At 46.6% G+C, this 12,725-nt stretch overlaps 1 protein-coding gene across 1 annotated transcript in view; it reads right to left on the reverse strand.

Annotated features, from left to right (window-relative positions):
• The window catches only part of LOC147027673 (uncharacterized), a 96,457-nt gene that overhangs the window by 42,048 nt on the left and 41,684 nt on the right, over positions 1–12,725 (reverse strand). Inside the window, 3 exon segments of the mRNA XM_085877214.1 lie at positions 2,727–2,813; positions 6,014–6,159; positions 7,034–7,109. Of these exon segments, the coding sequence (XP_085733340.1) occupies positions 2,727–2,813; positions 6,014–6,159; positions 7,034–7,109 (309 nt within the window).

The following is a 12,725-nucleotide window of genomic DNA, read 5'->3' on the forward strand; positions in this document are numbered from 1 at the left end:
TCTGTGTGTGTGTCTCTGTGTGTGTGTCTCTGTGTGTGTGTCTCTGTGTGTGTGTCTCTGTGTGTGTGTCTCTGTGTGTGTGTCTCTGTGTGTGTGTCTCTGTGTGTGTGTCTCTGTGTGTGTGTCTCTGTGTGTGTGTCTCTGTGTGTGTGTCTCTGTGTGTGTGTCTCTGTGTGTGTGTCTCTGTGTGTGTGTCTCTGTGTGTGTGTCTCTGTGTGTGTGTCTCTGTGTGTGTGTCTCTGTGTGTGTGTCTCTGTGTGTGTGTCTCTGTGTGTGTGTCTCTGTGTGTGTGTCTCTTGTGTGTGTGTCTCTGTGTGTGTGTCTCAGTGTGTGTGTCTCTGTGTGTGTCTCTGTGTGTGTCTCTGTGTGTGTGTCTCTGTGTGTGTCTCTGTGTGTGTGTCTCTGTGTGTGTGTCTCTGTGTCTGTGTCTCTGTGTCTGTGTCTCTGTGTCTCTGTGTCAATGTTTGTGTCTCTGTGTCTGTGTCTATGTCTGTGTCTCTGTCTGTGTCTCTGTCTGCGTCTCTGTCTGTGTCTCTGTCTGTGTCTCTGTCTGTGTCTCTGTCTGTGTCTCTGTCTGTGTCTCTGTCTGTGTCTCTGTCTGTGTCTGTCTGTGTCTGTCTGTGTCTGTCTGTGTCTGTCTGTGTCTGTCTGTGTCTGTCTGTGTCTGTCTGTGTCTGTCTGTGTCTCTGTCTGTGTCTGTCTGTGTCTGTCTGTGTCTGTCTGTGTCTGTCTGTGTCTGTCTGTGTCTGTCTGTGTCTGTCTGTGTCTGTCTGTCCCGAGCATAGCTCCGTGGGTTTTGATCCTATCCTGTTGAAATTTTGGTGGGAGGTTTATATCATGATCGAGTTGCGTTTTCCTGAAAATGGGCGTGGTCCACCCATTATGGGCAGAGCCACGCCCAAAAAATGTGTTTTTAGGGCATAGCCGATTTCAATTTGCATCTTCTCCTCGGGGTTTTTTTGAATCTGACAGGGGTTTCGGTATTTGGTTAGCCCAATGGCACCTGCATAGCCCCACAGAGCTCGATTTTTCATTTTCGTCCCAAGGTCAAGGCCACAAGGTCACGAACTTAGAAAATTGCTAATTGTGTTTTTCGGGGGTAGCCGATTTCAATTTGCATCTTCTCCTTGGGGTTTGTCGAATCTGGCAGGGGTTTTGGTATTTGGATAGCCCAATGGCACCTGCATAGCCCCACGGAGCTCGATTTTTCATTTTCGTCCCAAGGTCAAGGTCACAAGGTTACAAACTTAGAAAATTGCGATTTTGACATAAAAATCCATCTTCTCCGAGGGGTTTGTCGAATTTGGCAGTGGTTTCGGTGTTTGGTTAGCCCAATGGCACCTGCATAGCCCCACGGAGTTCGATTTTTCATTTTAGTCCCAAGGGCAAGGTCACAAGGTCATGAACTTAGAAATTTTCGAATTTTGACATAAAAATCAGACGACCGCCCAAACTTTGAGAGCTTGGATGACTATTTTTTATGCATAATCTTGAGGTCATTCCCCACCTAAAGTGTTGAAACCATTTTTCTCTATCTCGAACACCTTGCCCGTGGCGCCCCCTTCAAGTTTGTTTTTACGCTGATTTCATCAAAGTATGGATAATCCGAGGAGTGTGAAATGCCATATTGCCTATATGACGTTATATTGTTCCTGGAATGTTCCAAAGGACATAATCCTTGACCTTTGACCTTTAAATTTCACAAAGGTCAAATTTTCAAAATTGTGGGAATCGAACCGGGTTTTCGACCTTCTTCGACGAACTAACTCCATTAAGCTATAGCACATATCCTGTTTCCATATTCTAATGTCCACAACATTGTTTTGTGACCTTTAAAGGTTAAACAAAGGTCAAATTTTTAAAGTTGTTGAACGAAACCGGGTTTTAGATATTTTGCAGCTAATAAACCGTCACCCGTACCACATCATGTTGATCATTTTTATAACTTGGTTAAACATTATCACATTGTCTCATCCTTGACTTCTGAAACAATCTACATCGTCAAATACCGCTCGTGAACCACCGTCGTCTTCAGACTTGTTTATATTTATTTTAATAACACTTTTCTGTTCAAAGTTGAAAAATGTGCCCTCCGGTGGACGATTTCAGGAACTACACCGTTTCCGTGTGATGATATTGATATATTTATATATTCTGCTTCAGAGTTGAAGGTTGACTATTGCCACGATGTGCGATGCACTCTTACAGGTACGAAGTTTCTTTCAGTCCAGGTCACAGTACCGAGAAAAACGTGACGAGACCGCTAGGAGGAGCACAAAATTGGTCCGTGTGTGTATGTGTATGTGTATATGTGTATATGTGTATATGTGTATATGTGTATATGTGTATATGTGTATATGTGTATATGTGTATATGTGTATATGTGTATATGTGTATATGTGTATATGTGTATATGTGTATATGTGTATATGTGTATATGTGTATATGTGTATATGTGTATATGTGTGTGTGTGTGTGTGTGTGTGTGTCTGTGTGTGTGTGTGTGTGCGTGTGTGTGTGTGTGTGTGTGTGAGTGTGTGTGTGTGTGTGTGTGTGTGTGTGTGTGTGTGTGTGTGTGTGTGTGTGTGTGTGTGTGTGTGTATATATATATATATATATATATATATATATATATATACACAGAAATAAATTTATTAAAAAGGGAAAGGTTTAAAATGTTTCACACAAAGCTGAGTTCAGAATCAAAAGGCCAATGCTACACTCACGCTTCCTTCGTCTCCACCCGTCATTTTGCTATCCTCAACAGCACTCTCTGGTGACTCCTCTTCACCAACCTCATCGCTCGACTCCGACTGAGAGAAAATACAAAAAGGTATGTGAAGCAATCGCCATGTCTCACTTGGATAAACCAGAAAAGTTTACTGATGTGCAATATCAAGGTTGCTTGCATCATACACTTCCACTTGATAATTATTCCAAGAAATATGAACCATTATTCTTCAACAACAACAATTAATGAAACAAAGGAGGAAGAGATTTTGAAATGCAACATTAAGCAAATAATGACCTTTAAAACATTATGAGGAGTTCCATCTTGTCTACACTATAATGGAGCTAAGTGTTTGTTATCTCCGACGAGACGAAGCGTCATCGGTCCACAAAACTCAGCTATTGGGTGGTCGCAAGACTACCGTTATTCTCAGGTTTTCCATCTGCCTGTTTGTATGTAATGGACAGCTCTGGAGACCAGAGGAGTCAACCGATTTTGATGAAACTTGACTGGTAGGTTCATAGCAGGATCTCGTTGTATGCTCTTGAGCACTGTTGCTATGGACGCCACCGTTGCTGAGCAATGGGACTGAAATTTTTGAAAAAAAATCTGAAAAATATTTATATATATATATATTTTCGAAAATCAAAAAAAAAAAAAAAAAAAAAAAAATCGGCTTCTGTGCTTTGATGCGCACTATAATAAACCTCTGTCAAAATTTTCAGCCCGATCTGTCAAAATCTGTCTGACTAGTATGCAATTAAATAGCCACCACCCATGTCGCCCACAAGCTTGTATTGTACTTAGTATACATGATGCTGGATCGCGATACTTTTTAGCTCGCTATCACCAGCAAAAATTTGGGGGGGTGGGGGGGGGGGGTTAAAAAGTGAAGCCGAGGCCACCGAGTACAAGCTATGCAACCCAAGGTACATCAAGCATGATTGGTCCAGTGCTATCACCTGCCTACCACAGAACAAACCACCACCACCACCACCACCTGTCCATGGGACGGCTAATCAACGAGTAATAATAAATGTCAATGTGTGTGTGTGTGTGTGTCGGCGTACGTGTGCGCGTGTGCATCGACTAACGCATGCGCACGTGTCAATGTATGTATGCGCGAGTGTATCTACGAACGCGTGCGTGTGTGTGTGTGTGTGTGTGTGTATGTGAGAGTGTGTGTGTGTGTGTATGTGAGAGTGTGTGTGTGTGTGTATGTGAGAGTGTGTGTGTGTGTGTATGTGAGAGTGTGTGTGTGTGTGTATGTGAGAGTGTGTGTGTGTGTGTATGTGAGAGTGTGTGTGTGTGTGTGTATGTGAGAGTGTGTGTGTGTGTGTATGTGAGAGTGTGTGTGTGTGTGTATGTGAGAGTGTGTGTGGGTGTGTATGTGAGAGTGTGTGTGTGTGTGTATGTGAGAGTGTGTGTGTGTGTGTATGTGGGAGTGTGTGTGTGTGTGTATGTGAGAGTGTGTGTGTGTGTGTATGTGAGAGTGTGTGTGTGTGTGTATGTGAGTGTGTGTGTGTATGTGAGTGTGTGTGTGTATGTGAGTGTGTGTGTATGTGAGTGTGTGTGTATGTGAGTGTGTGTGTATGTGAGTGTGTGTGTATGTGAGAGTGTGTATGTGAGAGTGTGTATGTGAGAGTGTGTCGGTGTGTGTGAGTGTGTGTATGTGAGTGTGTGTATGTGAGTGTGTGTATGTGAGTGTGTGTGTATGTATGTGTGAGAGTGTGTGTGTGTATGCGAGAGTGTGTGTGTATATGTGCGAGTGTGTGTGTGTGCGGTGTTGGTGTATATGTGTGAGTGTGTGTGTGCGTGTGTGTGTATGTGTGTCGGTGTCGGCGTCCAAAGCCATGAAACCGAGCGGCCTGAAACTTTGCATGCATGTTAAAAGGAACTCTAAAGGAGTTATATATTTTATTTTTCCCACCACTTTCCTCACTGATATCATTGAATACCTGATCTTCATCCCTACGAATCACTGTGTACATCACTTTTGTAAGTGCTATAGTTTTCAAATTAGGAGCTTGGAGTGAAGTGATTTTCCCTACTCCTTTGAGCTCCAAAGGTGAATCGTGACAAAACTTTATCGGATCACTTTCTCTCTTTTTTTTAAAACCAGAATTCTCCTTACTCAGGGTTTAAACAGCCATTTTCTCACAATTCACAATCGAAAGGAAGACAAAGAAGGAACCCAAAGAAGTAAAGAGCAAAGACAGTAATCAGGAAGAACCTGGATAGGATTCGTGTTTCAGCCACGACTCCACAACCCTCAAACCCATCCAGGTGCAACCAAGTGAACTTCACAGAAAAAATTCTGCAAGGGTTCACTTCTCCTTCGAGAGATAAATAACAAGAGAGAGAGCAATATCGAGAATAAGAGATATGAAAGAGAAGAAAAAGCAAGAATTAGAATGAATAAAAGAATTGTGAAAAAAATAAGAAAGAAGTGTGAAAGGAACAGAGAACAAGGATGTCAGGAAGAACCCAGACAGATTTCCGCAGTTACTCCCCAGGATCAAATGCACCAACATGTACAAGCTATTAGAGGTCCATCATTTAAACACACGAGCCACCACCTGAGGCCATCTCTGAGGGTAGATCCACATACACAATGCTTTATAAAAAGCACAGTTTGTTTTTGAGATTTCAACTCGGACACCAATAATGATTGATGACATCGTGAGCTCTGATCGTCAAATATGGTATCAGATGTGAAAAAACACAAACAACTTACGACGCAACAATGATCGGAAGGTTTGTCGAAGGAGTCACATGACCTCTCGTATGCACTTATCATGAGTTATTAAAAAAACCAAAAATAGTACAAACACAACCATCGATTTTAAGTTAATGTCACAGCTCATCTAACGACATAACTCAAAGGTGAAAGAGTTTGCAGAAACAAACAAACAAACAAAATAAATATGGTTACCACCTGAGCCAACGCCTCCAAATATACACGCCGCGTAAATTTATTTGTCGAAAGAGGGTGGGAGGAGAAGAGGTGGGTAGGGGTGAGAGTCCTGAGGGAGGAGTAGCAGTGGGACAGGAGTCGAGTGGGAGGGGTGGATGGAGGTGGGAGTCCGGAGGGAAGAGGTAGGGTGGGAGGAAGCAGGGGAAGGGGTGGGAAAACATGGAGTAACTTTGCTGACAACGTAATAATTCTGACAAGACAAGGTGTGGTTACTAAATGAAAACATGGACAAGGTAAAAACCAATTTGATTGTGAGATGTTAAGATTTACTCCACCATGAGACAAAGACTGCATCAAAACATTACTTCATAAGTGAGATCTTCAACACTGTCTTCCTCAGGAAGAAGATCACTGGAAAGACAAGAGGCTTTAAATTGTTCATAAGCCTTTTCTTCTGCATCCAACTCTCCATTTTCCTCCTCCATATCCTGGTAATCTTCTTTGCTTTCATCTGGCAAGGGTAAATATCACTGAAGCAGTTTTAAAAGGTATTGTGCTGCCTTTTTAAATTCAAATTTAGATACGACGAAGGTAAATTAAATAAATAAATATAAAAACAAACTGGACATTCTCACATTCAAGAGACTGAAAACAGTGCAGCACCTCCAACTAGCCATGCAGCTTATTTCCCCCTGTATACTTTGGGATATTTATTTGTCTGTCCATCCATCCATTTTGGAAGGCAGTCGCTCACATAAATTTGTCTTCGTTCCAAATACACACCGATGGCAAATCAAATAAACTTATAGCCTCATAATAAAGTGCATCATAGTTACAACAGCTCGCCTTCCAGCTCTTTTTCGATCAATTTCTCAAAAATAAATAAATATATAAACAAGTAAAATCGAACAATGCCACGGGATGCGGAGCGATACAGTACTGCATCGGACATTTCAATGTCTTTGGGGCTTCTTTGAACTTGATCAGAGGGAAAGCCAAATGAACAACCTCTGGGACCATTTGGAATCGACAAAGTTTGGTAAACGATAAGAGATGGAATGTTTAAGGCAAGACTTCCACTTGACACGTATTCTAGATAATAAAAAAATACTGCGGGTCTGTGGGATCTTCATATGCCAAACCCAAATGGTGATGGAACAGGTGACCTTAATTCACATTGCTTTACTTGCGAAGAAGGGTGTCCTCGGATTGCTTTCCACTGGCATTGCATCAGAACATCAGGGATAGTTGAATTGAACAGTTTCCAGATGGTGCTGACACAAGACAGCTCTTTGGTTAACAAGTTACAAAATTAATTAGCCTGCTGTCCTTCAGATACAACTGAAAGGCCAGATAGCAACAATTCCTGAGGGTTATGAACTTACCATTCCTGCTCTGACCATCACTTTTTGATGGCTCTTCCACATTCTCATCAAATTCCTTCTCAGCTTTTCCTGGTTGCTGGAAACAAAGAAACAAAACAAAAAACAAAACAAAAGGGTTTAGATTTATAAATGGAAAACCAGCATGCTGCACCATGGAAGTGATGCGTGCGAGGTTTCCTCCAAAAGGAACTCATTCATTTCAATACATTCTGCATCAGAAACACCCATATAAATGTGCGTTTTGACATTTTATCATGAGAAGGTTTCCACTATTTTACATAATTGTGCTGCTGAGAATCTAGCGGAAATTATTTATCAGAAATGGTGGGAAAGAACGTTGGGAGAAGGAATAAAATAATAATAAAACTCTGATTAAATCGGAAGCAGGAAGATGAAATAGTTATTGTGTAATATTATATTTACATATATATATTTATTTTTTTTTGCGGATCTGGGGTGGCGGGATTCTCACCCGGTCCCTGGCGCCACCTTCACCATCGTCGTCTCTGGGGTTTATAAGGCCGTCCGGCTCAGCACAGGCCTCGGGTCACGCGCCTTCAATCGCGATACCAACGTAATCCTTGTACCTTGCCCGTTGGGGAAATCGAACCCCTGGTTACAGACCGGTTGTGTCAGATGCCGAGCGTTTTCTTCCAGTCTGCAACCATTTTGGTTTTATATGCCAATCGAAGGGATCGTTCCTTGACGCGACACGAATTAATCCATAGCAGCAACTTCATACGAATTAACCAGATTTATTGGGGAACATCGGGGATCACAACACAAGCAAGATTCACGACAATAGTTTTATTAACAATCCTCAACCCGTTCTTAACTAGGGAACCACGGCCTACAGGTTTTGAGGGGATCGCGACCGAAATTTGCCTTAAACAACGTGCAGACAAAGACAGATAGACAAACAGCATGCATGCAAGACAAGACAAAATACTTGGTGATGGCTCATGGACGAGAGGAAAGCGTCAAGAAGCATGAATGTCGCTCGTAACAAGCAGGTGTCCACGGATTCGAACTCCCAGCTCGAACCACGCCACGTGGCAAAATGGCGCTTGTCCTTTTGTCGCAGACATCACGCGCGCGGTCTCCACGCGCTCTGGCCCCGCGCAATGTCGACGGCACAAGTCCACCAGATCAACGATGGGCCTCAGCTGATCTCTTTCCAGGGTTCAGCATACAAATCCAGGCCTGGCCCATTCACCAGACAAGGCCCAAATCGAGGTCCGAGCTCCACAGGCAGATAGACATGTGTCGAGCCGTGAGGTGAGTAAGGACAGAGGGTCCACGGCCAGACGCAGGCCGAACCTGTCGATCACTGGCTCGATGTGCAGGCAGCCTCTCTTAAGTTTGCTCGCTTCGAAAACAGGAGCACTCTTTTTACGAAGCCTTCATTCGCTCGCTTCGTTCGCTCCTTCGACACAAGAGGACCCTTCCTCTCAGCGACTCCGTTTTCCAAATCGAGAGCTCACTTTTTCCTTTCGTTTCTTCCTTTCGTTCCATGAGCACCCTCTCTTGGCGACAACCGACCAAAGCTCCGCCCATTCGCGTCACTTCCTCCCCTTAGCTCCACCTCCTCCCCTTGGACACACCCTCCCAGCCGAGTGGGCGGGGCCTATCGGCCGTAGAGGGGAGGAAGGAAAGGGGGCCCTTGTTCTACCACTATCCTCAGACAACAAAACAGCCTTTTACATCTCCCGACACACATATAACGTCCTTTTTACCACACAACCTCGCTAAACAGGCATTTAATGGGGGATCTGAGCTAATCCTCTATTTCGTATTCCAATAAGGGCCATTTCCATAACAATATGTATATATATATATATATATATATATATATATATATATATATATATATATATACATATATATATATATATATATATATATATATATATATATATATACATATATACACATATACACACACACATATATATATATATATATATATATACACATATACACACACACATATATTGTTGCAATTATAGGAACCGCATGCACACAACAGATAGGTGTCCCAAGACAGTTATTCCATGATTGTATGCGTCGATAGTCCCCTTCCTTTTGTTAAGCGGGACAACAAGGGAGTGCTTTGCGATGATCTAATAGCTTGGGTTGCTTCACTCATTTTTTCCTTCATTTCATTCCCACTCTTCTTCTTTTCTGATTATTCCGGAGGTAAATCAGCGCGTGCGGCGCCGCGGTGATGAAACTGCTGCACAGGTCGTTCCCAGGCGAGCCCTAAACCCGGCATGTGATGTGCGCTAGTTGGTGCTGGACTGTTGACTCGAGCTTCCGATGGTCTTGGGAGAATTGTCGATTGCATAAGAAAGGCATGCAAGTAAATACCTCTTCAGAGGCTGCACGCATGGTGTTTTTCACGGCATGGGAAACACGGCCAGCACGGCGCCCACGCTGCACGAGACGCCTACGGATGCCAAGAAAGCAGACTCCACGCAATGTTGGGCAGGATACGAGTGTGCGGATAGAAGCGGCTTGATCCTTTTTAACCTCAATATCCGACGCATATTGGTGTTCGCCCCACGCACACGCTAGCGGAGTCGTGTGAACGCGAGCGCTGGCCACGTGCGCAATGGCGGAACTGCGCGCACTGTATGGAATGTGCTCGAAAGCAGACACGTATGCCACTCGTGAAACATGCATGGATTTATCCATGGCAATGTACCTTCGGTCCTCGCTGGCAGCGGTGGATTCTCCACGGATGGTGAACTTCTTCCCGTCTCTGCGGACAACGAGGCTGCGATCGAGCCGGAGAATGTACAGTGAGGGCCACTTTGGCGCGCGTGGAACAAGCGCGTTGATCGACGCTGGTCGAACGCCCGAGCGGGCATGCGGGACCCTCAACCGGTCGCCCGAGGATTTTTGCAGGATGATTCGCGTGCCAATTTCGGTGTGGGCGATTCTTGTCATCTTGTGGGTTCGGAGCACAATATTGCCGCTGTTTGGGATGGCCTTGCCGGAAACGAAGTGAGGCGGTTTCCGGCCCAAGCTGGCGGGTCACGTGAGGGGTCAGGGCCAATCGGAGCGACCAATTTGGGTGATGACGTTTGGATTCGGCATGGCCCCTCCCCCCCCCCTCGAGCTGCAGGCCCTATAAAGGTCAGGGCAGTCCCTCTGGCCCAGTCGGTCTGTGCTTCCTGCTCCTCGACTCCGCCTCTTCATTTCTGCCCATATCACGTCGACCCTACCAACCTACCTGATCCCGCCTACTACTCCACCCCCGCCCTCTGGACTCTGCCCATTCTCCAATCAAGCTCCTCCTTCACGAACAGTCTCAACACGTGCAGCTTGGGCCAGAGGCAATGCGCCCACTGTCGGGTACTGCACCCCGGAGCATCCCCCCCCCCGAAACGTATTGGTGGCATGTTATGCGATCGGGCGCACAGGTACCAAGATCATAGCCTCAACTCCCCCCCCCTCCCTGGTGGCAAAACTCCCTCTTCATCAGGTTTTCTGTGTGTGTGTGTGTGTGTGTGTGTGTGTGTGTGTGTGTGTGCGTGTGCGTGTGCGTGTGCGTGTGCGTGTGCTGGCACCCTTCTGCTTCAGTAAGACTGCAGAAGATTGTTATTATTTCCACGTTAAATATGCTTTGTGTCCCCTTTTGTAAGTTGCCTGTTTATTGTAGCACCACACGCTTCTTTCTATCTCTGCACAACACACCCCAATAAATTTCACTGTGCCACATCTTTCCTCGCCTGCTTGTAAATAAATCATTATTATTAGGAATGTTCCCTGCTCGTTTTTGTCTTTTCTTCCATTGATCCAGCATGGTCCGAATCCTCGCTTCGCCTTGACTTTAGTCCCAACGATCCATTCTTTTTCGCCGGCAAATGCTTGGCAGTGTCGCTCGGCTGCATCCGATCCGGAAAAGTGATCCGGTTCGGACAAGGCGTACCAAGGGCGTGTACCCCGGTAATTAAATCACGTGATTAATTAGGTAACCCGATTAACCCAGAGACGGGAGGACCCGAGGTCACGCGGTTGACTTATTGGCGTCCACAGTCGGTGAAGCGACCCGCCGCATCACGGAATTATCCGTGTGCGACGGCCTTCAATTCCGGGGAGTCTGATGGGAACCGATATAGTCTTCCCCCACCTCGTGGTCTTCTCACCCTGCCCGCAACAATATATATATATATATATATATATATATATATATATATATATATATATATATATATATATAAATATAAATATAAATATAAATATATATTTGTGGTTTTGGGGGTAGATGAAATGTTTTAATCGTCCAGATAGGATTGTAAAGCATGGTCTGTGGACGGGTAGAAGCACTTCAATGTGTTTAAGTCAGGGAGTCTGTCAGCTTAAGGTTTACGCGTCACCACACAAAGCGTGGTGGGATGTTAATTATCTTCAGGAGTAAAAATAAGTTCCCCTGTATGTGATAACCCTCTGATTTTTCCGATGTTTTTATCTTCCAAGTCTGGCGTTAATCTTGGGACCAAGTTTCTGAAACAATAACAGGAGAAGCCCCACCTTCCCTTTTTTGATGGCGGAAAAGCGTGGGGCGGGTGCTTGGCGCAAAGGCGAGGGGCGGGCGCTTGGCGCAAAGGCGTGGGGCGGGCGCTTGGCGCAAAGGCGTGGGGCGGGCGCTTGGCGCAAAGGCGTGGGGCGGGCGCTTGGCGCAAAGGCGTGGGGCGGGCGCTTGGCGCAAAGGCGTGGGGCGTGCGCTTGGCGCAAAGGAGTGGGGCGTGCGCTTGGCGCAAAGGAGTGGGGCGTGCGCTTGGCGCAAAGGAGTGGGGCGTGCGCTTGGCGCAAAGGCGTGGGGCGTGCGCTTGGCGCAAAGGCGTGGGGCGTGCGCTTGGCGCAAAGGCGTGGGGCGTGCGCTTGGCGCAAAGGCGTGGGGCGTGCGCTTGGCGCAAAGGCGTGGGGCGTGCGCTTGGCGCAAAGGCGTGGGGCGTGCGCTTGGCGCAAAGGCGTGGGGCGTGCGCTTGGCGCAAAGGCGTGGGGCGTGCGCTTGGCGCAAAGGCGTGGGGCGTGCGCTTGGCGCAAAGGCGTGGGGCGTGCGCTTGGCGCAAAGGCGTGGAGCGTGCGCTTGGCGCAAAGGCGTGGAGCGTGCGCTTGGCGCAAAGGCGTGGAGCGTGCGCTTGGCGCAAAGGCGTGGGGCGTGCGCTTGGCGCAAAGGCGTGGGGCGTGCGCTGGCGCAAGGCGTGGGGCGTGCGCTGGCGCAAAGGCGTGGGCGTGCGCTGGCGCAAAGGCGTGGGGCGTGCGCTTGGCGCAAAGGCGTGGGGCGTGCGCTTGGCGCAAAGGCGTGGAGCGTGCGCTTGGCGCAAAGGCGTGGAGCGTGCGCTTGGCGCAAAGGCGTGGAGCGTGCGCTTGGCGCAAAGGCGTGGAGCGTGCGCTTGGCGAGGGTGCATGCCTGTCGGAGATTGAGCTGATTGGTGCACATCTCGAGCTGATTGTGGAGGTGCTGGTAGGATTTGTGCATTTGAAGTTTGGAAGTCTGCAAAAGGCGAAGTGCAATCCTGCTTGCTTGTCCCGTTGGATGATGGAGGCGCTTTCCTCTCGGTCTCAGCGGGAGACGGCGACATTTTGTTTGGCAGGTGCATGCTCCAGATGAAGCTTCCTGGCACCAAATCGATGAGGGCCAGGCTGAGTTCCAATGCTTTGGAAGGGGGGTTTGCGTCTG

Source organism: Eptatretus burgeri, chromosome 4 (assembly GCF_056783735.1).
Source record: "Eptatretus burgeri isolate ZD-2024b chromosome 4, Ebu_testis_v1, whole genome shotgun sequence".
In the NCBI taxonomy this organism is placed as follows: Eukaryota; Metazoa; Chordata; class Myxini; order Myxiniformes; family Myxinidae; genus Eptatretus; species Eptatretus burgeri.